We start from the raw sequence: 26,705 nt of genomic DNA on the forward strand, positions 1-26,705 counted from the left end.
AAGGCAACGAAGAGTAGCCCCCGCTCACTGCAGCTAGAGAAAGCCTGCGCACAGCAAGGAAGACACAACACAGCCAAAAGTAAAATAAATAAAATAAATTAAAATAAAAGGAAAATTGTACAATTTAAATAATAAAAAAAATAGTTGTGTGTAACTCAAACAATACATGTAATGTACTAGGAAAACTTGTGATCTCAAAAAATTCTACTGTGAGGGTTTGCTTAAAAGGAGAGAACTTTTATAGAATAAACAATTATCTGAATCATGAGAGTATAAGTGTATAAATGCTGATTTCCATATATCTAATTTGCTTAAAGAGAGATAAATGTCCCATATACATTCTAGAACGGGCATTCCAAGTAAGATTCATTTTTTCCGCCAACTCCTGTAGTGGTGATGTCTTCCTAGATCACTCTGTTGAATAGGATTCTAAGACAAGTCTGGACTTAGTAGGAAAGAATGCTGCAATAATTATGTCTGCCTCATACGTGAGAGTTAGGAAGGGTGGGAGGAATCAGACACAGTCACTCTCGCTCTGTATTTTTCCATATGTTTCCCCTTCCTTCTTCCTTTCTGCTCCCCTCCGCCGCCATAATTTTCATGGCTACATGAAAAAGATAATGAAGAGGATGCTCGTCACATAGAAGCTCATGACAGCAAAAGTTTTTTGAAGCAAACTAAGCAGCCCAAAATTGGATTGGTGATAGTATAATGTGTTGAAAGGCTATATACCAAAATATTAACAGTAATTATCTAAGGGTGTGGTATCATGGGTGATAGGTACTTGTTTTACTTTTTACTTTTATATCCAATTTCTTCAATAGGCAACTATATCTTTTGTAATAAGCTATATTTTAAACTCCAAGAGGACATAGACTTTGCCATATTTATTTTTGTATGTCTGGGACATAGCACAAAATATTGCTCAGAATTGTTCCATAACTGTTTGCTGAATTAAGAAAAATATATTTAAATATGTTTCTATTTAGCTATTTTTAATTAAATAAAATTTAGATATGAGATAAATATAAGAAATATCTATTCTTTAAGGCAAGAGTTATTTATGGCAGTCATAGCCAGAAGATAGCAATATGTCACCAACATGACTAATCACAGAAGAAACATGACCACACAGGTCAAGCCAAATAACTACAGCTAAAGGAGGAAGGAAACCACCAGGCATCACTAGTGACCAGAAACAGAGCCAGCAGTTTAGCTAAGGAAGGCGATGAATATACTGGGTCCTGGGAGCTGCACCCTCACCTGAAGGTCGAAGAAATCCAGGCTGTAGGCTAATGAGACTATTCAAGCTTCCTTCACCTGTCCTCTGGAATTGAAGTGAAAACGGCTCCCCTCTTCAGAGCCCTGATCAGTGAGCTTGTTTCATAGCCAAAGTAGGCACTTAGAATCCTCCCGTGGGGAAGAGACCTCTTGTCAGAGAGGCAGTGTGGTCTGGAAGAAGGAGATTTCAAATTCTACATGAGAAACAGCGCTGCCACTAACAAAGTGTGTGAGTTTTGGCAATCAAGTCATATTTTCTGGTTTTACTTGTTAAATATGAATTATAAAAATAGCTCCGTAGTCACAAGATTGAGGACGAAATGCGATAATGACTGAAGAAAAAAGTTAAGACGAGCCATAACTAGGTGTTAAACTATAAAATGTATACTACCTTTACTCCTGGTAATGAAGTCATTTCACAACACTCTGTGGTGCAAGAGGAAAGACCTTGCCTTCTGGTGTTAATGTAGTTTCACCAAAACAGCCAATAAATTCCACTCACCCCTACCTACCTCCTACCTACTAATCTACCTCTTGACTGGTGGGACAAGAGCTGAAGGCAAACAACCAGCAGAGTTCTGTCCTGCTCTGTGAATCACGGGAGTCGGTAGTTGGGTTCTTGCTAGCGCGCACGGGACCTGGCTGTCCTGGCAGACGCAACAAACCAGATCCCTCCAGAGCTCCGTACCCACTGTGCTATATATACATTTCTTTCTGTCCAGAATTTACCATCTCGCTCATGATAATTAAGAATGAACCTTGTAGCCAAAACCTTGATCTCAGTGAGGATAAGATCCATGTGGCGCTCAGCTTTGCATCCTTGGTTCACAGCAGGATACCTCGAATGCAGTAGGTTCAGTAAATGTAAGAAGTGGAACAGGGTCCAAGCACTCATGACACTTGATTTCCACTGCAGAACTGGAATTCTTTGACTGAGGTGTTTGTTCCGCTACCCTCTTACTGCACCCCACTGCCAAACGAGGCTTTGAAAAATTGGATAGATCTTTTCCCAAAGTCTCCAGGTGAGCAGACAACGTATTTTTTGACTGGTATTTTTTTTCTCTATTGAAAATATTAAAATATAATCTGCACTTTGGTTTTGGAGATCCACCAGGTATAAATGGACTTGGTTAAATAAATGGACACAGGCAAATCTATTTAAATCACTGCACTTAACCAAGCCAAGGTTTTCAAATTATGGTAACCACAAATAGGGGTGTTAACAGCTAGAATAGCAGGGAGCCGTTTTGCTGAACTTCGATGTCTAGAAACGTGTACTAACAATCCACAGGGATACATTTGCATTCCATACTCATTTTCCTATCGTCTAACCCCATCTTCTTCCATTCTCACATTGGTACCAGATAGCAACCCATTCCACATAGCCACACTTGTCCAAATAAATAGCCATTTACTAATCTGTAAAGGAACCCGGAAGGAAAGATGGGTAAAATAAATAAGTAAATGTACAGAGAGAGAAAAAAAGATATAAAATGACTGTGTAGATAGATGATTAAAACAAAAAGCATAGTAACAAAAGGGAGACAGTAACAAGGGAGGAGTTAGGGATTGTTAAATTAATACTCACTGGAATTATAAACAAAATTGATTTCTTTACTTATTAAGTCTGCCACTTCAACTCATTCAAGTGACTTCAATATGAAAACATAGTGGGTAAGACAGCATAACGCAAATGAAATTTAGGGTCATGTGGAAACAGCTTCACGGCTTGGCTTTCGGCTTATTAGCTGAGACATTGAACAAACAACTTTTCTGAACCTTAGTTTCAATATATGTTAAAAAAAAATAAGAGAACCATTGTACGAATTACTGATAATACATGTGAAGCTCACAGCTGATAAGTAGGTATTCAAGAGGTAGTATCCATTAACTGTGATCATCTATGTTATCAATTAACCCCTAACCAATATAAGGGAATATTATGATTCAAAAGAAGCTACTTCCTATGAGAAAAAATGGAATTAACAGGGGTGGGGAAAAGAGTCTCCTTGGGGCACTCAAGGTGAGGCACATGCAGGCAGACAAAGATTACACAAAGGGAGTATTTCTGATTTGAACATTGCTCAAGATGAAATTTTATTGTTTAAGCAAGCTTTATCAAAACAATTTACTTCTTTTTTTCCCAAGCTTTATGAATTAAAAGAATTTATGGGCTTTCCTGGTGGCGCAGTGGTTGAGAGTCCGCCTGCCGATGCAGGGGACACGGGTTCGCGCCCCGGTCCGGGAAGATCCCACATGCCACGGAGCGGCTGTGCCCGTGAGCCATGGCCGCTGAGCCTGTGCATCCGGAGCCTGTGCTCCACAACGGGAGAGGCCACAACAGTGAGAGGCCCGCGTACCGCAAAAAAAAAAAAAAAAAGAGGCAATGAGTGAAAAGAATTAAAGGTAATTTATACAATGAATATTTTTCTTGCACTTTGTCTCATGCCTTTTAAAAAACTTTTCTTTTTACCTTTTGCTTTTTTTTTTTTTTTTTTGCGGTAAGCGGGCCTCTCACCGCTGTGACCTCTCCCATTGCGGAGCACAGGCAGCCGCTCCGCGGCATGTGGGATTTTCGCAGACCGGGGCATGAACCCGTGTCCCCTGCATCGGCAGGCGGACTCTCAACCACTGCGCCACCAGGGAAGCCGTTGCTTTTTTCTTTTTAAGTTAGTGTTTCCCATTCTGAAAGTACTGTGACTAAGTAGAGGCCACAGTGAAATATAAAAAAACATGGAAAGAATAACAAGTAATAGATGCACTTTCTACTCCAGTTTTAAAACTATTGACATATTTTCATCACTTCTAAGATAAATGAAAAACAGATTTTAAAAGTGTCCTTGAAGAATGAGATTTTTAGTAGTCTAAGCCACTTGGTAGAGCACTACAATGACCACAGTGGTAAGATCCAAACTTTTTATTATATATCCCCTCATTTAAAAAGTAAGCATGAGGGCTTCCCTGGTGGCGCAGTGGTTGAGAGTCCGCCTGCCGATGCAGGGGACATGGGTTCGTGTCCCGGTCCGGGAGGATCCCACGTGCCGCGGAGCGGCTGGGCCCGTGAGCCATGGCCGCTGGGCCTGTGCGTCCAGAGCCTGTGCTCCGCAGCGGGAGAGGCCACAACAGTGAGAGGCCCACATACCGCAAAAAAAAAAAAAAAAAAAAACAAAACAAAAAGTAAGCATGGGACTTCCCTGGTGGCACAGTGGTTAAGAATCCACCTGCCAAAGCAGGGGACACAGGTTCGAGCCCCGGTCCGGGAAAATCCCACATGCTGTGGAGCAACAAAGCCCGTGCGCCACAACTACTGAGCCCACGTGCCACAACTACTGAAGCCCAGAGACCTAGAGCCCATGTTCTGCAACGAGAAGCCACTGCAGTGAGAAGCCCGCACACCTCAACGAAGAGTAACCCACGCTCAGAGCAACTAGAGAAAGCCCATATGCAGCCAAAAATTTTAAATTAATTTTTTTAAAGTAAGCATGTTTCATATATGTATATGTATTCCACATGTATAAATTTTATATACATCCTATGATGCTGATATAATTTATATACTAATATTATACTAATATAAAATTTATACATGTCCTATTTACTGATATCATACTGATGTAATAGAAATTTTTTAAATGCTGAGATTTAAAATATAGAAAAAGAAGCTCTAATTTTTCATTTAGTTCAAAAGATTTTCCTATACTCCCTGGGATGAACTAGACTGGATTACAAAATTAGACGTTTCAAGGTTTTCTTTGCATCTTTAAAAAAAGTTAGAAGAAATAGAAGGCTTGGGTCATTGAAGCTTAATTTATCATCTGAAAGTAATTCAGGTTTAATCTAGCAAGTGACTGTATGCATGTTTGAATCACTATATTTACGCTATTATGATGAAGTGTTTCCTTGTCTGAATAGCAATTATGGAAACAGAAAGCATTTGTTTATTACCTGATAAATTGGGCCCTAAATTCTTTATTTAGTAAAATAATAACTCAAAGAAACGTTTTATCTGGTGTGTATTACTAGCCAGCCATAATTAGTTATTAATAAGAATCATAAATAAGTAAGCTTTACACAGGTATGGTAGATTGTTGTCATATCCACTGGACTATACACTTCTTAAACTGTGCATCTTATAACCCTTTCTTTCCCCAATGCACATAGCATCTTATATATAGTAGGTGCTCATGAAAATGTCTGCATTATTATTTCTCTTCATCATACTTGCTCATGCCCTTGGGCAACTAACCCTGTCTGTTTTACAACAGGTTTGATGAGCCTGCTGCCTGATGCTTCTGTCCGTAGCATGACAACGTCCACACACTGACTTTGGACAGTTGCTAAAAGAAACCTGCAAATGAACCACATTCAAACAAAGCTTTTAATAATAAATAAATAAGAACTTGGCTTTATTCAAGTGTTGATATCACCTTAACAATTTTTCTCCTCACCACACTCCTATTTCTCTCTCTTCCCTAACTCACCGACAATTTAGTAACCACAGACTGATTGTAATATAAGGGGTTGAAATGAAGGGGGAGAGAGTAGAGAGAAAGTTGCTTTAACAATGGAGGACTGAGGCTTCTCTGGTGGCGCAGTGGTTGAGCGTCCGCCTGCCGATGCAGGGGACACGGGTTCGTGCCGCGGTCCGGGAAGATCTCACATGTCGTGGAGCTGCTGGGCCCGTGAGCCATGGCCGCTGAGCCTGCGCGTCCGGGGCCTGTGCTCCGCAACGGGAGAGGCCACAGAGTGAGTGGCCCGCGTACCGAAAAAAACAAACAAAAAAAAATGGAGGACAGCCTCAGAATATTTATTTTCCCGAGGAAAAAAAAATCCCCAGAAAGCTTTCCACCCAGGAAACATCTGAACTTACAAATTAGATCTGTTATCTAGTTTGTGCCTAGACATGATCTATGGGTTTTGGGGTTTGTTTTTTTTTTTTGGTTTGTTTTGGCGGGGTGGGGGGAGCTGTCAGTATAATTTATCTCTAAGGTTGTCTCCAATTCTAAGCCTGATTCAAAATTGGAGAAAAACAGTGGAGCAAACACCAAAATTCTGGAGTCCCTCACCCTCTCCACCTAAAAAAAAAAAAAAAATCCCCGCTCTCTTTTTCACTCTCCATTTTTGGGATGACCTAGTTCTTCTGCAAGGAGAAAAAGTGGCCACTGGGGTGTGCCAGTGTGAGCAAAGGTACTACTCTTGATTTAAGATAAAGCAATGCCCGACCCAGCTGGCCTCCAATCATTTCATAACTTCTGGCGGACTCTGAATCTCGGTCCCCGGACCGGAGCAAACAAGCCGCGGCAAGCCGACCGGCCAGGCAGAGAGATTGACAAAGAGGACCAGGCCCGGCGGCAATACTTCCCAAGCAGGGAAACGCAGGGGCGCGCCGGCCTGCAGTCTCCGGTTTATTCTCTGTGACTGGGACACAGCTGGCTTTGAATAAGGACATTAAGTATACAGCACCATAGTTCGGTCTCAGGCCCAGCCTCTGGTCGGTGGCACTCGGCCATTCGTCTCCGCCAGCCAGGCCCTCGCCCTGGTTCCTCGATAAAAGGGATGCCCACCAGCTCGCAGTCACACCTGTTGGGTGTTTCTCCACTCGGAGCCTCCGCCCCAGCAAACGCCTCCGGCCCGGGCGGGGAGCGGGTGCGGAGCGTGGTAAGCGGTCGGAGAGGCAGGGCCGGGCCTTCCCCAGCGGACCCCCGCGGGACTCAGCGCGGAGGGCTGGGGCGTGGAGGGGGGACTGCGAAGGCGGGAGAGGTCGACACGGGCTGAGAGGGGCATGGGGAGGGCCGGGGGAAGGGGCGTCGCTGCTCGCGTTACGCTTCTAGAGCCTGCAGCAGAGGCGGCGGGGCTGCGCCGCGGAGGAGATGGGGTTTGCACCAGCCTCTGCATTTCTCCCCTCGGCCCCGGCGCCACTGCACCTCGCCGGGCCTCGGCGCCCGATAGGCCGCGCAGGGTGAGCGCGGGCGCTGGCCGGCGGCACCTCGCCCGGGACTGGAGGCGAGGGCGCGGCGGGGCCGCGGCGGGGGGACTCCGCGAGCCGGGCGGCCCGCGCATCCCCCAATCGCAGCAGCTCCGGCCGCCGCCCGGCTGCGGCCGGGACGGAGCTCCCCGCGCGCCCCCCGGGGGCCGGCAGCGTCCGGGAGGCGGCGCGGGGCTCGGCCTCTCGGCCCCGAAGCTCCGCGCACCCGGCAGCGGCGGCGGCAGCGGTGGCGCGGGCTCGGGCGCCCCGGCAGCCTCTGAGTCGATGGCCGGCAGGGACGCGGACGACGAGGGTCCCACGCGGAGGGGCGGCGCGGCGAGGCTTTCGGGGGCCCCCGGCGGGCGGGGAGGCGAGGCAGCCGTCAGCCGCCCCGAGCCGCTGTCCACTGCTGAAGCGCCGGCCGAGGGCGCCGCGCTGCCCGCCTGGATGCGCCTCTACTTCTACGGGATGCACGGGATCACCCTGGACGTGCTCCTGTCTGCGGCGCGGCGCTTCGTTCGCAGCCCCGACCTCCGGATGCTGGGCTTCTCCTCGCCCTACCACTGCCTCCTGCACTCGCTCACCCACTTTGCCCTGGAGAAGGTCTACCTGCAGCAGCGGCGCTGCCCCAGCGCCTTCGTCTTCAATTTCCTCCTCTACCCCTCGGCCCACGTGGGGCTGCAGACCCTGGCGGGCGCGTTGCTCAGCCAGGGCGGCGGGCCGGGGGCGCTGGACCTGGCGCTGCAGTACGTGCTGGCGCTCTACCACTGCCAAGTGTTCCTGAAGCGCTTCCTGCGCTTACGGTACCAGCCGCGGCAGCAGCGGGGCGCGCCCCCCGCCCCTGCAGGCGCCCGGGTCCCTGCGGCGGCCGGCGGCCGGCGGCGGAGACCTCGCGGCCCCAGGGGCGCCGGGGGAGCCCCCAGCCAGGGGCTGCCGGATCTGCTCCGCTTTCTTTTCTTCGGAATGCACGGCTTTTTGGATGAGATTTTCTTCACATTCTTCTTTAACCTGCTGGGGCAGGGGGACGGGACAAGCAGCGGCCATACGTCTCTCTGGTCCTTCTTTATGTACGGCAGCTGCAGTTTCGTAGTGGAAAAGCTCTACTTCCACCTCCACTACAGTCGGGGCTGGGGCACCTGGAAGCGAGTGCCCTTCTACGTGATCTTCATCTACGCGTGGGAGTTGTCCTGGGGTCTGGGACTCCGCACTTGGGGCGCTTGTTCCTGGGACTATTCTCACTATCCGCTCAATTTCATGGGCCTTATCACCCTGATGTATTTACCCGGTTGGATATTCCTTAGTGTGTACCAGGACCTACTTTCCAACGTGTTGTGGCAGGTGCAGTACGTACCAACTAACTAAGACAAAAAAAACAAAAAAACAAAAACAGTCACTGGATTTCCATGAATGAATGTGATTTATTTTTACACACTTAAAACGCGGTGAGGTTTTTTTGTTTTTGTTTCTTAGCCTTTTAATTTTTATACATTTTACTAAACTTTTTCAACCTGTTTTATTCGATATTTTAGTTTTTCTATTTGGAATTTCTGCATAATACTACAATACTTTGAAATATTGCTGGAAACATAACTCAAAGTACTTAACTCGTCAATATTTTAAAACCCTCACTAGCCCAAACAGCAAAACCATCATACCTTAACATCGAAAAGCTGTAGTATTCACTTATTTGGGTGGGGGGATAGCCACTGATTTTTCTTTTTTTTCTTTTTTTTTTTTAAGTGAGGAAGTTCTTCAACTCAGAGACCAGTGATTTTTACAAGATTTGGTGAAATTTTCTGATTTAATGATTTGTTTACTTTCTTTTTAATCCAATGTCATTTTAATTCCTTGCCATATTTACCAATGACTGCTGAAAACCAGTCTTGTACTCCTGAGACTACAGTTAATAGCTCTTAAAGTGCCTCTGTCTAGCACACAAATGAAAAGAGACTGACAAATTTGAAAACACATGCTATGGATCAATTTTTAGATAAGAAATCTTTTCTAGCAACTCAGGTAACACTGTGTTAAGATATTTGATCTCCATCCTGGGAATGATTGCTTTCCTATGTGGGTTAGCCTTAAACGCCAAGTGTGTTAACTTTAATCAGATCCTGTGTCATCTTTGGCTGTAAATTTTTGTCCCTGTGCAATAATGTAAAATGTTTACTTTACGTGTACAAGGGCCAAGCAAAATTATACCACCCTCAGTAGTGTTCTAACCATAAAGACTCTTTCCTACATGGGGCTTCAAGAATGAAACAGTTCCATGGAATAAAATGAACCGGAATATTCACCTTAATTACATTAGCCCTAATTGTTTTTGGAGAATACAGATATGTGTTTTCAGCCTATTTCTGCCATGGCTCAGTTGTAAACATTTTTCTGTTTCCTTTGGGGCCCATACAGATTTCTTGGGCCAAGTCCGATGTAGTAATGTGCATTATAAATCAATGATAGCTTTTTGGTGACTCATTATTAATGTCTGGAAGCTTGGAAGAATGGAAGTTAAAAGAGATGATGTAAACCATTTTAAGAAATCATATCTAATCAATTAATAATGTACTTTAAATTTATTTGCTGTGTTTTCATTATATTTAGAAAAGTCAAGTAGAACTGAGTATGGCTCATCCAAGGATGACTAATACCTTCTCAGTTTTCATTACAAAGAAAATTAGGAAAACTTATGGTGTGCATAAATGAACATATATTCCTATTCAAATTATTAGTTTGCCTATGCTATAAAAAGGGACTTCTTTCTGTTTTCAAAAACATGTTTGCTATGACAGTAAAAATGAACATGCATTTAGATTTAAGTCAGGCATAGCTCTAAGAATGTTATATTATTTTAATCTACAGTCCGAGGACGTGAGGTAAACTATAAGTAATGCTATAGGATAAACCCCACCTGTGAAATAAGTCCTGTCACACTGATAGTGTTAGCCAGTCAAAGGTTGAGTAGAAAGCTAAAGTAAGCTAAATGTTTGCAGAGAGTAAAAGTATCACTTTGTGAAAAAGGTTTCTGAAAACCTGGAGAGAGAAAAAGTATAAGTATAGACACTAAAGGTAGATGCTGGACAAAATATTTGTGATTCAAATGTGTCACATGTGCATGAATCAGAGTTGAGTGCGGCACCTCTCCACACCACACATTCCTGTGAAGCCTTAAGCAAATCCGTGGCTTCTGGAATACTTGCTAAATGTAAGTATTCACACTGCTGTCATTCACATGCTCCTCCTCAACCCTGCTTAATCTGCTTACCAGCATTCTTGGGGTCAGAGATCCATCAGGAAGTAGGAAAGCCTGCTATTTTGTTTGTTTTGCTTTTCCTGTTAATCCTATTTAAAGGAAAGGTCAAGATTTTTCATTCATTCAATTCATTCAAGAAATAGTTATTGTGAACCTGCTGTTTGTCAGGCACTTGCCTGGACCCTGTGGAGACAGCAGTGACCCAACATAGACAAAATCTCTGTCCTGATAGAGCTCACAGTCTAGTGTTTTGATTTATATGTGATTATACTTATTTGCAAGGCTACTGTTTCAGTAATAGGCAACGAGAGAGGCAGATGTTGTAAGGGCTCTCATCAGGCCTCTCCCTCAATCTATCCTCTCTAAAACAAAAGCCCATTAACAGTCCCCCTGCTAGTTCTACAAAGAGCTCGTTCATCTGTATTCAGGAAGTGATTATCCTGTCTATTAACTCAGCACCTTGCTTTAGGGCTTCTCATTCTGTGTTTACTCAACCTCTTAAAAGTAACATTTTGCTGCAACTTTGAACCTTTAAAGAAAAAGCAGGGAAAGGAAAGAACCATCAAGTCAATCAACTTTGTTACTCATTAGTAGTTCAGATATAGAAATGATAAGGCAATAAAATAATAGTTAATAGTTAAGTAGTGCTTACCACCTGCCAAGAACTGTTCTATTATCCTATATGTATAATTGTAAGTGAATATATGTACATAGCCATGTATATCCTAAATGAATATATTATTTATATATCTATCTCAAGTATATATGTATTTAATTTTAAGTAATGTATATCTTATGGTTCATATATGATATATATTAAAGATACATACATATCATATATGATATGTATATACCTTAAGTGTATATATATATATACACATATATATGTACACAAACACACACACATATTTACTTAAACCTCTAACAACTTTCCTTTTACATGAGGACAAAGAAACTGAAGCCCAAAGAGGTTAAGTAACTATCCAAGTCATACAGCTATTTATCAATAGATAGAATCCAAGTACACTGGACTCCAGTGTCTTCTTAACAGCATGGCTGTCATGCCTCTATCTACTGACCACAGTGATTTTGAATCTTCTATGGATTTCACCTTACAATCTGTATTTCTCTTCTCTTGCGCTATGACAAACGCAAGGGCAGCTGTATAAAAGCTAGACACTAGTAGCAAAGGCTCTCTTTCATGTTGCCTTTTTATTCCGTGGAAAATAACAAGGGCACTAATACCAGGTTGCGTAACTGACAATCAGCTTAGTTCTAATCCCCAGGTGGGTGATAGTCTATATTCAAGCGGTGCTCTGAAATAGAGTTCTTCATTTGAAGTCAGATGATCTTGAGTATAAGAATAATATATTGAAGTGCAAGATTCCTCATATCACAAGCTAGGAAAATGCATATAATTATTGCTATACATTTAACATAGCACTCAGAATTGGCTTCACTGTAAGAGCTAAACAGCCCAAAAATTAAAATTAAATTTTTGCAGATATTTGTTGAGTTCAATTAAACACCTCAGAGTCTAAGAAAGTTCTTAACAGAAAAATTTGAGAAAAAAAGTAATAAATACGGTTTTCACTCCATGTTTAACTTACACAGTGCTGAAATTTCTTACTAGAAGTGCTTTAAATTTTAAATCAATTCTATTTGGGCTTTCAATCTAAAGAGAAATGTTAAGTTTTTCATGTTATCAATGAATATAGATATTCCTATGCTATACAAGGACTCCAACAAGGTTGATAATCCTTTCAATATTTCATACATTTCACTGTACTTAACTTTAATATTTTATTATAAATATTTGACATTTTGTGTCAAACACAGCTTAGAAAAATATGACATTCTTTGTTGTTTAAGAAACATCTAATTGGTTAATCCTATCCCTTTAAAAAATAATAATTTCTACTGTTTTGAAATAGTCTCTGTTGGCATGATAGACCTGGTTCTATTCAAGAAGGATGGTGAGGAAGAATTTTGGTAGACTGCTTTGGTTCTCTCTCCACTTCCAAAATACACAAAATCAGTATACTTGGAAAGGAGGTTATACACATGATACAGACCTGGAGTGATAAATAAGTCATTGTATTGTAATATCTGAAGGCATTTTAATAAAATCAATGTTTGCTTATATTAAAAGGCGTTAAAAACCCTTTACCTTTTAAATTAATTTTAAATATACTATCTCCAATATACTTTCCAACAGTGCTTAATGGAAATAATATCCTTCACTGAGCGAGAGTTTGAAGAAGCACACTTCCCTTCCCTCTATCAAACACATGCCTCAGTTTATGCTGAAGGGAAAGATGGCAGTAAAAGATGGTTCTCTTCTGTTGCCAGTTTTTTTTTTTTTTTTCCTTCCTATTCTTAGACTTGGTACGAGAGGAACCAACAGAAACAACACTTGTCTGTGTGGACCTCTATTCATTAGAACTGACCTCTTTTCTAATTTTTAACACGGAGACATGAAGCTATCACACAGGCAATGAATTCCAGTTGCTAGCAACCCAAATTGTAAATTAACCTGTGATGTGTATAGAGAAATTTTTCCTTAGAGATTTTTTTTCTTAATATAAAGAGAATGTAAATATGGAGACTTTTTTCTTTAATTTTTAAATTCTCTTTTCAGAAATGGTCAAACAAATAACCAGACAACTCCTAGAGAGAGAGAGAGAGACAGAGAGAGAGGGAGAGAGGGGGAGAGCGAGAGAGACAGAGAGGCTGGTCTTTGATATACAGAAAAGTTTGATGTTTCTCTTAACCTCTTAAAAATTCTGTTAGAATCCACTGTTAGAATGCAAGTCACATGGATCAACTTTCCCATTTAGAAGAAAATATATCTTTACCATAATTAAGAAGAATTAAGGGTTGAAAGAAACCATGAAGATTAATAACATCCAACCTTCCATCCAAGGCTGGAATTTCTTACATCTCTGACAGATGGTTTCTCAACTCAGCTTGGACTTTTCAAGACAGCATTAATTGTGTTTTTCATGCAAAGACTAAATGAGGGGAAAAGTGTTAAAGCTGAGATGATAAACCCCACTGTCCATTTGTGAAGGAATAAGGCTTCTCAAAATTTCCAGGAGCTAATATATACTGGTCAGCCTGCTTGCGTATTGCAATGAAACACTTTTTAAGACACTCCTTTCTCTTTATTTAAAAGAAAAAAGTCAGTATTTCATTCTTTTACCATGATACTTATGGTCTACTTATCATATCTTTTCAAATGATGCTCCATTCACTGAGTCTAAGCAATAGGACTTTGAGAGCTTTGAGTATAATTTAAATTACTTCAGAAAAACAAACAAACAAACCAACATTGGCTGCAGGCATAGGAGTAAAAGATTAAATAGTAGGAACCCTGTTTGCGTCATTGGAATCTCAACCTAGTTCAACCCAGGAAAAGCCTTTGGTGGTTGCTCAGGTCCACCTATGGAATATTAGCTGGGGGAGTTTCATGGTAGCTTCCCGGCCAGACCTAAACAGCTTCATCAGGAAAGGAAGTGAGAAGACACAGGTACGACAGAAGCAATTAGCTAACCAGAAACGATGAAGGATGCCATGGATCAACCCTCCCATTCAAAAAAAAATTATACTTACGATATTAAGGAGAGAACTAGACCAACTTTTGATGGGTTTCCAACAAATATTTATATTACATACAAGTTATTTTATTAACATATTATTTATAATCCATGCATGATGAAAATAAAAGTAGTCTCAAAGGATCTCAGATTTGAAACTTTAAATATTTGAAAATAATATGGAGAGGAACATGCAGAAAGTTTATATAATTTTGATTACGCACTAACTTCTAGGAACAAAAACTAAATTAAATATACACCCTTGTACATTTCTGAAGGGGAACTATTTCCGTCTTAACCTTTTATTAGAAACAATGAAGGGAAGGAAGAAAAAATAAATAGAAGAGTTCCCCGGAGTACATCAGAACAAGGATTCAGATTCCAAGTACTTAAAAGCAAGAGTTTAACAAAATTTATCATTGTACTTACTTGTAGTGATATTTTCAGCAAATAAAACAGAAACAAAAGAATAATAAAGGCAGAAATAAAAGATACATTGAAAGGGAGAGTGTTCAATAGCCTTAGAGAGACCTTGTGTTATTTTTCTTTGGCTAAAATAATTCACATTTATAAATATTATTCTAGGTCTTTATACCATGTAAGATTTGAATTACAAAGAAAACTTTATGTTCATGAAATACTGCACAGGCTAAGTTTGGTTGGGTACCAAAATGTACACTTTATTGTATCGATATTTATTTAATGAGATTTCTGAGTTTATTTTTTGTGAAATGATGTTATTGAACATGCTATAAAAGTTTTAATAATGTGTCATTGATGTGTCTACCCAATGCACAGGTAAACAGTCAACAACTTATTGAAATCTAAAATCATGGAACTTTAGAGCTTGAGGAGGTAACGAATGTCATGATTCAACTCCCAGCCAAAAGAATAAGTTCTTCTAGATTATCTTTGACAGGTGTCCATCCATCCTTTTCTTGATCACTTCTGATAGAAATCTTTGTACTTATTCAGATCCCCAGGCCAACTCATTCCTTTGTTATATACCTTGATAGCTAGAAAAGACCCCATCTGTAACTTTCACTCATTGTCCCAAGTTTTTCATCCATAGATAAACAGAAGACCAAAGGTTTGAAGAAAGTTTCCAAGTGTGTCTTAATTGACTTACTCCAGGCTAAATATCCAAGATCATTCAGCAATATATAATAAAATATACAGTGGTAAAACTATTGCCTACTTTGATCTAGATGCTTTATTTCTACAAATGTAGAACAAAAGTAAGCATTATGAGCTTTTTTAGCAGCTCTGTCACATCACTGTTTCAGTTGAATTTTCTACATCCCCTAAGTCTGTCTCCTATAGACTCCCATTAAGCTGGTGGTCCTCTTCATGGACCTGTACATTCTGATATAAGTAATTGGCCAGGATCTGCTCGTCACATACTCATTACCGAGCCTGAAAGTGAATTAGAGGGAAATGAAGGCAAATAGAGTGAAGAACAGAAAAGTTGCCATTGAATTCACTCTTCACTTCTTTTGTTCCTACTATTTTCTAATTTCATCTGTTGGGAGCAGGCATATGTCATTCTCTGTGTCTTCTCAACACTTAGCAATGAACTTAGCACAGAGCAGATGCTCAAAGAATTTTTTTTGGTGAACTCATCTGAATTCTCATGCCAGATATAATTCAATAGTGGAAGCAGGAATTAGGAACGCTGCCAGGTGACAACATGTGACTTCAACAGGACCTTTATTTATGGAACATAAATAAGACCCACCATGTACCTAGAAAAAAGGTAGGAATTGCTTAATCTTCTCATAGTCTTTCATTCTCTGCTGAGCAACTTCTTTTAACAGAACTCAGGTCGTTCTCTAAGAGAGTTTAGCCACATTATAGGTTTGTTTTTTGTTAGAATTTGTAGGCTATTTAAACTTAACTACCCTTTAAAACATTATTTCTGAAATATGAATTTTTAAATACGAACTGGTTGGCAGTGCCTGTTTTACTGGGTGACACTCCCCTAAAGAAGGAGTTACTCAGTTTGCAGCTTACTGATGCGTCTTGATTTTCATTACTGTTTTTGATGACCTTCCGGATTGGGGCAATTTTTGAACAGAGAAATGAAAATAAAATTCAAACTTGGTTAAATTTAGAAAACTGCTGCTCGTGGCAGTTTTATTGTCCAGCAGTAAATATTTTTGTTTTATTATCTATGAATCTGATTCACTTCATGCTGTATTTCCAACCTCATATATTATTGGCAGATTGTGTTAGCATTCTCCCGAGAAACGGAACCAACAGGCTGTAGATAGATAGGTAGATAGATAGATAGATAGACAGGCAGACTTATTGTAAGAATTGGGGTCACACAATTATAGAAGCTGGCAAGTCCTAAGATCTGCAGGGTGGGTCTGCGAGCTGAAGACCCAGAGAGCCAATGATGTAATTACAATCCAAAGACCAGTGGGCTCAAGACCCAGGAAGAGCCGACGTCTCAGTTCAAGTCTGAAGACAGGTAAAAACCAACCTCCCAGTTTGAACAGGAGGAATTCCCTGTTATTCAGAGAAGGTCAGTCTTTTTATTCTATTCAGGCCTTCAGTTGATTGGATGAGGCCTACACACACTAGGAAGGACACTCTTCATTATCTATTGATTTAAAGACTAAACTCATCCAAAAACACCCTCACCGAAGTACTAAGAATAATGATTGACCCCCTATCTGGGCATCCTGTGGCCCAGCCAAATCGATACGTAAAATTAACCATCATACAGATGAAAGCATTAAAGGAGTAAAAATGAGCATAAGGAAAATTGAGCAGAGTTCATTCATTCATCTAGCCAACAACTATTTAAATGTGTACTGTGTGTTAAAAAGTAAATAAGACATAAGCAATTCTTCTTTCATCAAGCAGAGGATGAGGAGTTTAAAACAAAAGTGTGTTACAGAAAGATGCTGCTGGAGGAGACCATGGGGCAGCCATCAAGACTGGAGAGCATATTGGGAAGGTTTTAGATGGGGCACCCAACGCGCTCAAAGACCTGTCAAGAGTGAGTGTCAGAGCGCCGAGTAACTCAAAGCCTGTTGTGTCTGGTTGAGGACAGCAACGGAGGGATGAGTGAGACCTGAAGCCAGAGGGGTAGGCAAAAGGCAGGTCTTGAAGTTTATGGACACATTAAAGTTTGGAGGACCATTTCCTAAGGGTGTTGACAAGTTAATTAGGGCTTTTAAGCAGACAAAGTACTAATCCTACTTGCATTTTTAAAAACAAAACTGAGGGCTTCTCTGGTGGTGCAGTGGTTGAGAATCCACCTGCCAATGCAGGGGACATGGGTTCGAGCCCTGGTCTGGGAAGATCCCACGTGCCGCGGAGCAGCAAAGCCCGTGTGTCACAACTACTGAGCCTGCGCTCTGGAGCCCGCGAGCCACAACTACTGAAACCTGTGAGCCTAGAGTCCATGCTCACACAAAAAGAGAAGCCACCGCGATGAGAAGACTGTGCCCACAACAAAGAGTAACCCCTGTTCGCCACAAGTAGAGAAAGCCCGCGCACAGCAACAAAGACCCAATGTAGCCAAAAATAAACAAATAAATTAATTAAAAAAAAAACAAAACTGAGATCGGAGAGGACAAGATTAGAGGTAGTGAAAGACCAGTTATGAGGCTGTTATACAAAAGGTGAAAGATGATGGAGAGCTGGACCAGGATTGTGACAGTGGTGATGGCCTAAAATATAGATTTGAGAGATATTTAAGAGTCAGAATAGAGTGTGTAGTGATAGGATGGTTGTACAAGTTGAGAGAGAGAAGCAGATGCAACTGGCCAAGTGAATGTAGACTCAGAGCCTTGAGGACTTCCAAAAGAAAGTAGAAAGAGCAAGCCTGCAAGAGATATGGGAATAAATGGTCAGATAGGTAGGAGATCCTGAGAATGTGATAGCACCAACAACAGAAGAGAGGAAGGAGAGGGCGTGTTTGGTATCATCTGTAAAATTAACGAACAGAAACTGCAATTAAATAGAGATGGGAGCTTCCACACACTGCAAATAGAACAGAGCTCAGTGGGAAGAAGAAAGATTCCACTTCTTTCCGGGCAAGGACTCAGCCAATGAAAAGCCATGGACTCTTTGTTTACTCTGGCCTTCCCAACTTCCATTTCCCCTCTATGAAATCTTCTTCCCTTGCCTTGTGGGAACTTGCATGTGGCTTGCCATGGTTGCAGACCCTGAATTGTGATTCTGTGCTGATCCTGAAAAAAATCCATCTTTGCTGGAGAAATATCTGGCAGTCTATTTGTTTTAGGTCAACACATCAAGTTCGTCCTAAAATTAAGGCAAATTTAAGAACAGAGTTAATGACCACTGTATTTCAAGATATTCAGGAAGGGGGAGTATAGGCACGGAAGGGAGGATGCTGTCAATAGATTAAGCTATTTGTTTTCTAAGCATGACAAGTGTCTGTTCATTTAATTCTCACAGCAACCTGATGAGGTAGGTTATTATTATCTCTGTTTTTACATATGCTATTACTGCCACCATCTTGCCCAAGGCTACAAGTGATAGAGCCAAGATTTGGACTCAGGCAGTCTGGATCCCAAGCTGCATTCTCTAAACACCTACACAGACAGGTGGAGGAAAAGGGAAAGTATAGAGAGGGAGAAATTCCTGGGGCTGGCACTGTACTGGATTTTCATGCTGTCTAACATATGCAGTCCAATAAAGAACTCAGAGAAAGTCTGAAGTCAGCTCTGCTCAAAGAGAATTTAAATTTGTATGTAATGACTAACTTTTATTTTTTGATTCAATCATTTATTCATTCAGTAAAGATTTATTGAGTACCTACTAGATAATAGGCACTGAGAATGCTGTGGGATTAAATATCAGCCAGCCTGACATGGACCCTACCCTTGATATCCTACCTTATTGTATCAGTCAGCTCAGGCTGCCATACAAAATACCGTAGACTGGGTGACTGAAACAACAGAAATTTACTCTCTCAGTTCTGGAGGCTAGAAGTCCGAGATCAAAGTTTGGCAGGATTCTCTTTTGGTGAGAGCTGTCTTCCCGGTTTGCGGATGGCTGCCTTCTCACTGTGTCCTCGAATGGTAGACAGAGAACAAGCTCTCCATTGTCTCTTCTTAAAAGGACACTAATTCTATCAGATTAGGGCCCTACCCTTATGACCTCATTTAACCTTAAGTTACTCTGTAAAGGCTGTATCTCCAAATATGTTGAGGGTTAGGGCTTCAACATATGAATCTGGTGGGGAAACACAATTCAGTTCGTACCACTTCTTCTTTTTTAATTCCCACAATGACCCTGTATGGTATTATAGTTACTATTGTTATTATTATTATTTATAGCTTATAGATGAAGTCACTGAAATTTATCTGCCACACAGCTAATAACAGACAGGAATGAGACTCCATTTCAGTATTCTTTTTTCTTTTTTTTTTTTAATTTTTTGGCCACGCGTGGCATGCAGGATCTTAGTGCCCCAACCAAGAATAGAACCCGCACCCCCTGCAGTGGAAGCATAGAGTCTTAACCACTGGACCACCAGGGAAGTCCCTCAGTATTCTTTTTAAGCAACATTATGTGTCTCTCAGAAAGTTCAGGGCTGTATCATTAGACAGGCGAGAAGAATATCTGAAAAAAGAAAGAAGGAGTTTCCTCTTAGTTTTATCCTTCCAATGTTACATAATAAATCCATCATTGTTTTTTTTTAATTCTCTCTAGGGACAAGTTCTATTTCATCCATCCCTAATTTTAACCTTTATTGGTATTTGTACACAGATTTTTTAAGTGAGCCCCTCCCCATTTTTATTTTTTTCTTCAAAGTCTATTTGTTACTTTGAAAATTAGCTCTCTGGAAACATCTGAACACAGACACTGTGTCTCCAAGACTTTCTGACAGCTGAGACAGAGGCCTTAAAGGGCAACTCTACTGAGAGCCAATTCACTTAATTTCATAGAATGTATTTTTAGATTAGCATTTAAAATACTTGACCAGGGTATTCAAGTGTACAAAATCAATTTTCAAGGTATTGTAACTATTAATCCATAACCACATTGCCATTAATGTATAGGATATTCATTTCAGAAACATAAATTCCTAATATTATTTCTAGATGATCTATAAATAACTCCAGATATGCTTATCTACGTGATGTTTTGCTTTTGGTGACATAAAATAGAAAACACAGATAACAAGGTATTGAGCTTTCTTTGCCTGCATTGGCAGGTGGATTCTTAACCACTGCGCCACCAGGGAAGCCCTGGAAGGCTCTTCTTAACACGACTGCACTTCTGGTTCTCCTTATGAAATTAGGAGGAAATTGGAAAAATGGAGAATAAAAGAATAAAGAAACATAAACTAACTGTACATCTTTGAAATTAAAGCAGAGTCCTCTGTATCAGTGTATAGCAAAGCTCTTAGGAGGACAAAACTTTGAAATTCAAACATAAGATTTTGTGTTATTTGAAGGAAATGAGTGTTAGTGCAAGTTTCACGTATCCGTGTGAATAAATATATGGGAATGAAGTGAAAGGGAAGGTTGTAAAGAAAACCTGTCATTGTTCAGAAACAATAGGATGTGCCTCCCCAGCATCTGATGGCACTTCTTAGAGCCCTTTAATCTCTTTCACCCCTTTCTTTTTAGAGACTTCAGACTTTCCTCTGGGTTGGCCTTCTGCTCTCCCTGCTCCCCCTTGGGGCTCTTTGCAGAATTCACTCACCTGGATACGGCCCCAAACCCTTGGGCCCCACCGTGATCAGTTACTCTTTGATTAATGGACGACCGGCTCCTGTGGGATCGGTCCCAGTTGGCATTTAAGATTTAAATTAATCTTATCCTTCTGTGTTCAGTCCTCCTTGGATTCTCCCTTTACTGACCAAATAAATGACATAAAATTTTCACATGAAGATTGAGTAGGTAAAGATAAAGTTGAGTATGTAAATATGTAAACTGATTCTTCACTTCCGATTAAAAATTGGCTTCAAATTAGAGAGGAAGACTTAGCTATGAGTTTTCAGGGATGAAAAATTATTCCATAGCTAGCATTAGCCTTTGCTGTGTGTTTTCTCTATCGTGTATGAAATTGAACTTCTTCTCATAGGCCAGGTCTAACTTCATATAAGTACCAGGAGGCATTTCTCAATAGAAACTTTTAAGTACATTTTTACCTATGGGGGTTAGGTTTTTAAAAAACCTTCATGAATAATACATTTATTTAACTCAAAATTCCAGACTCTCAAGATTTCTTTAAAAGTCTGATTGGAATTATGCTGTTTAGTGATGAGAGTGTGTATTACGTGCCCTTTTTCTGTAACCGCAAGGGAATAGGTAACTGCATTTTTCACAAATTCTGTCATTAATCAAGCATAAGGACAAAAACTTCACTGCGATGGTGATGGAGAGCAGAGGGTGTATTTCTGTTAGAGTCAGGGAGGAAGGAAGTCAAGGGAGGAGTGGCTGCCAGGTAAAACTGGAATAGGGGTCAGGCGATGGAGAGATGTGTATTCCATGCCAAGTTTGGGTTTATCCTGTGGATATTGGGTGTTAATTGAAACAGGAGAGCGAACTATCTGTAAGCAGATATGGGCTTTAGAAGGATTACTCTGATTAGCAGGGAGAGAATAGTGAATGACAGAGAAACCAGGAAGTCGATGTGATAATTCAGATAAGAAATGCTGAAGGTCTGAATTAAGGCTGTAGCAGAGTGGATAGGAGAAAGTTATTTGGAAAGTAGGTTCCAGGAGAATTAATAGATACAGCAAAAGAGGGATAGGAGGAACTGTGATGGCAAGATTTTAGTCTTAAATATGTGAGAGATGAAACACTGCATCATCCTCATCCTTTTCTTTCTTTTTTTCTTTATCTCTTCCTTTATGTATGTATTTTTTTATTGAGGTAAAATTAACATACAATATTATATTAGTTTCAGGTGTAAACATAATATTCAATATTTATATATATTGCAAAGAGATCACCACAATAAGTCCAGTTAACATCTGTCCCCATAGATAGTTACAATTTTTTTCCTTGTGATAAGGACTTAAGATTTACTCTCTTAGCAATTTTAAAATATGCAATCCAGTGTTATTAACTATGATCAGCATGCTGTACATTACATCCCCAGGACTTTATATTTTTATCAAACATTTGTGGATTTTTTTTTTAAATTTATTTTTGGCTATATTGGGCCATCGTTGCTGCACGCGGGCTTTCTCTAGTTGTGGCGAGCGGGGCTACTCTTCATTGCAGTGCACGGGCTACTCATTGTGATGACTTCTCTTGTTGCAGAGCATGGGCTCTAGGCATGCGGGCTTCAGTAGTTGCAGCACTCGGGCTCAGTAGTTGTGGCTCGTGGGCTCTAGAGCTCAGGCTCAGTAGTGGTGGCACACGGGCTTAGTTGCTCTGCTGCATGTGAGATCTTCCTGGACCAGGGCTCGAGTCCATGTCCCCTGCATTGGCAGGCGGATTCTTAACCACTGAACTACCAGGGAAGTCTCTAATATTTTTGTCTTAAAACATAGTCCTGTCAAGACTGACAGAATTGGCCACATGTAAAAACTTCCCATGACTTTGCTGTATTCTATGTAAAACAGATAGCTTGCATAATTTATTTGTCTTGTTTTTTTTTTATTTTAATAAACATTCACTTTGCCATTTTCTGGTTTGCTTCCTCTTTTAAAATGCTTTGTATATATCGTGTGATATTTAAAGATCAAAAGTGCCTAACAATCTTGTAAGGTAATGGTTCAGGGTGAGGTGAGGTTGAAAAAGCACCTCAAGGTACCTGTGAATGGAAACTGACTAACCTTGGGCCACCTGAGATCACAAACCTGCTCCCTGGAGGGGACACTAGGGTGCCCAGGGGCCTTTCCTTGGCCCACTCCCCAGAAAGTGCAGCTGTCAAAAGATATTCTAATTAGCGTGACAATCCGAATATTTTCACACCCATTGAGAGGCACAAGGCAAATACTGCCAATTGCAAATTAAGTGGTGTTAGGAGTAATCTCAACACAAGGCAGGTCTGAGCAAGTTCAATCTGTTCCCAGGAAGAAATAACAGAATTTGAAGATTGGTGCTGACCAGTTCCAGGACCTGGGCTCAGCAAATAAGCAGATGCAACACTTCCAAGCAAGGCACACAGACTGTTGGTTTCCCACCCTCTACTACCCTCCCTCAGGCTGCTACAAGCTGGGTTTCAGAATGTGTTTTTAGCAGCAGAGGTAAGACATCCCTTCTAATTGCAGCTTGCAGGGAAGCGCTATGATCAGAGCTATGTCAAGGACACTTCTCTAGGAGGGCACAGATGTGCTGGTTGAAATCCCAGCTCTAACGGCTGTGTGAATCCTCCAGTAAATCCCTATTTTTCTACTCCAGAGAGTTGGTATATGATCTGACTCTGAGCCTGTTGCAGACCAACCTGTGCTACAATTTTCTGACCTACCAGCCTAACTGGGGTGAGTCATGGTACCTGACCTATTTTCACATTGTCTACAAAAGAGTAAAAAATCCACTTAGCCGCTGTAGGCTACAGAAGTGCAAATAAGAAAGAGGGAAGGATTTAGTAGTAGAATAGACTAGATTTACAGTTGTATATAAACACTTTATTTTTCTACTTGTCTATCTTATTATCTCTTATCTTAGAGTTAAAAGATATCCATATTAAAACAAAAACACCATCATAGAAAAATAACATTTTTGTACTATTACCTCTTAACTGATAAACATAAACATGACACATATATATTAATAATTTTCTTCTACTAGTCTGAGGGTTCTTTTGATTACTTTGCATGGTATATTAAATGATTTATACAGCTGAACCCTTTTACAGTTTTTAACAGACAAGCCTATCTTAAGATAATTTGCTTAACATTTTCAAACAGAAATTTGCAAGTGACCTTGTTTTCTTCTAGAATTTATTTATTATTTAGTGGTCCCTAAGGAATGGTTACATTAGCATGTTATAGTAGCATATTTTAAAAATGTGCCTTTTATAAGTTTTAAATTATGGATATGGTAAACTCTAGGAGTATTAATTAGGAATAAAATTGAATTGTGTATTTTTTTTTTTTTTTTGCGGTACGCGGGCCTCTCACTGTTGTGGCCTCTCCCGTTGCGGAGCACAGGCTCCGGATGCGCAGGCTCAGCGGCCACGGCTCACGGGCCCAGCCGCTCCGCGGCATATGGGATCTTCCCAGACCGGGGCACGAACCCGTGTCCCCTGTATCAGCAGGCGGACTCTCAACCACTGCGCCACCAGGGAAGCCCCAAATTGTGTATTTTTATCATTCAAATATTTAGTCTAAGAGCAAGATACTTTAATGTTCTGCTTTAAGGTTCAAATAAGTTAGTTAAATTTTATTTATTTACTTAAATTTTATTTATTTGGCTGCATTGGGTCTTTGTTGCTGCGTGCTGGCTTTCTCTAGTTGTGGCAAGCTGGGGCTACTCTTCATTGAGGTGCATGGGCTTCTCATTGCGGTGGCTTCTCTTGTTGCGGAGCACGGAGTCTAGGCACGAGGGCTTCAGTAGTTGCGGTCCGTGGGCTCAGTAGTTGTGGCACATGGGCTTAGTTGCTTCGTGGCATGTGGGATCTTCCCGGACCAGGAATCGAACCCGTGTTTCCTGCATTGGCAGGCGGATGCTTCTTTGGCAGAAGGATTATTTTAAGCTGGCTATTTTTTTTAATTAATTAATTTATTTTTGGCTGCATTGGGTCTTCGTTGCTGCGTGTGGGCTTTCTTTTTAGTTGCGGTGAGTGGGGGCTACTCTTCATTGCGGTGCGCCGGCTTCTCATGGTGGTGGCTTCTCTTGCTGCGGAGTACAGGCTCTAGGCGCGCGGGCCTCAGAAGTTGTGGCTCGCGGGCTCTAGAGCGCAGGCTCGGTAGCTGTGGCGCATGGGCCTAGCTGCTGTGCAGCATGCGGGATCTTCCCGGACCAGGGCTCGAACCCGTGTCCCCAGCATCGGCAGGCGGATTCTTAACCACTGCGCTACCAGGGAAGCCCTACGCTGGTTATTTTTAAGAAACTGCAGGCACAGGAGAAGCTCTGAAAACCGAGTAGAAGTTACCCTTTTGTAAGAGACATTTACCTGTATAAGAGATATCTATATGATGTCACTTATATGTGGAATCTAAAACATAATACAAATGAATTTACTAACAAAACAGAAATGGACACACAGACATAGAAGACAAACTTATGGTTACCAAAGGGCAAGGGAGAAAGGGTTAAATTAGGAGTGTGTAATTAAAAGTTACACACCACTATGTAAAAAATAAACAAGTATTTACTGTATAGAATGGGGAACTATATTCAATATCTTATAATAATCTATGATGGAAAAGAATCTAAAAAAATACATATGTATAAGTGAATCACTTTGCTGTACACTTGAAACTAACACAATTTGTAAATCAACCATACTTCAATTAAAAAAAAGAGAGAAATCTCCACTTGTAGGGGTGTCTCCTTCACTGTATCAGGAAGACTGTGATAACTTCATCTCTAGAAACTCTTATCAATGCGGAAGGGAATGACTTAAATTTGCATAACAATCTTACCCTTATTTACTGTACTTTTCTCGGTAACCTCCCATAACTGACTCCCCCCTCTCCCATCTTCTTTTGTCTTTAGCTGAAGATGGTATTTAAGGTGGTGGCTTTGGTGATTTTGGTGAGCTACTCAGTTTTCCTGAGTCTCCCCAATGTATACAGGAGTTATACATGTTATTAAGCTTTCTTTTCTCCTTTTAACCTGCTTTTGTCAATTTGATTATTAGACCAGCCAAGAAAGATAGAAGGAATATTTTTCTTCCCTAAAACAACAATTGTGCTACATCCAAATTGAAAAGTAAGAGTGACAGGAACTTCGTGGCACTATATTTACATTTACCCTGAGGCTTCTCAACTTCATCACTTTTGACATTTGGGGCCACGTAAGTCTTTGCTGTGGGAAGCTATCCTGTGCGTTGTAAGATGTTTAGGGGCATCCCTAGTCTCTACCTATTAGAAGCCTGTAGCACCCTCCCCAGCTGAAGATCACCGATCTGCCCTAATGAGAGAGTGGTATTGTAATGTCTATAACTGTTGAGGTTTTTAGGATGTAAAACTGGGTTGCAATTTCTGATTTTGCACCATCTATTCCTCATTTGGGAAGTCCATTTCTTCTGAATAATGCATTCTCCTGAAGCCTGGAGCACAAGAGATGCCCATGTTCAACTAAGCTTTGCAATACAATTTAGACTAACAATCCTCACATTAATAATAATACGATGGCATTTGTTTCCTAGGGCTACTGTAATAAATTACCATAAACTTGGTGGCTTAAAACAGCAGAAATGTATTTTTTCACTGAAGCAACCAGAGCAGGAAGCTTTTACATCTTAAAGACAAAGAAACAATAAATTTGTGAAGAACTGACAAGACAAAGGTTTGGGCTTGGGGTAATAAATGGTAAAGAAGTAACTAAAGAGATAAGTGTTTGTTTAACACGGTTTGTTTGCAGATTCCTTTGGTCACTGTGCTGATAAGAATTTGTCTCTAGTAAAAGGAGAATTTATTTCCTGCCTTAAGGCAGAAAAGGGGGAGCTTTTTCTTCATTTACTACTTCTTAATTGCCTTCAGCCTAAAATA

The 26,705-nt window shown here is 40.9% G+C and overlaps 1 protein-coding gene across 1 annotated transcript; it reads left to right on the forward strand.

The window, feature by feature from the left end:
- The first annotated feature begins 7,048 nt into the window (after window positions 1-7,048).
- Window positions 7,049-18,970, forward strand: TMEM229A (transmembrane protein 229A). The gene has a single exon (XM_089917450.1). The coding sequence runs from the start codon at window positions 7,064-7,066 to the stop codon at window positions 8,606-8,608; it is 1,545 nt and encodes a 514-aa protein (XP_089773576.1). The 5' UTR covers window positions 7,049-7,063; the 3' UTR covers window positions 8,609-18,970.
- The last annotated feature ends 7,735 nt before the right edge of the window (window positions 18,971-26,705 follow it).

This window comes from Delphinapterus leucas, chromosome 9 (genome assembly GCF_059928025.1).
Source record: "Delphinapterus leucas isolate spDelLeu-1000000601 "Yukka" chromosome 9, BTC_Dleu_Yukka2, whole genome shotgun sequence".
Classification (NCBI taxonomy): Eukaryota; Metazoa; Chordata; class Mammalia; order Artiodactyla; family Monodontidae; genus Delphinapterus; species Delphinapterus leucas.

Bases quoted from the DNA above. Each gene is read 5' to 3' on its own strand.
- TMEM229A (XM_089917450.1), top strand. From the start codon at position 7,064: ATGGGGAGGGCCGGGGGAAGGGGCGTCGCTGCTCGCGTTACGCTTCTA.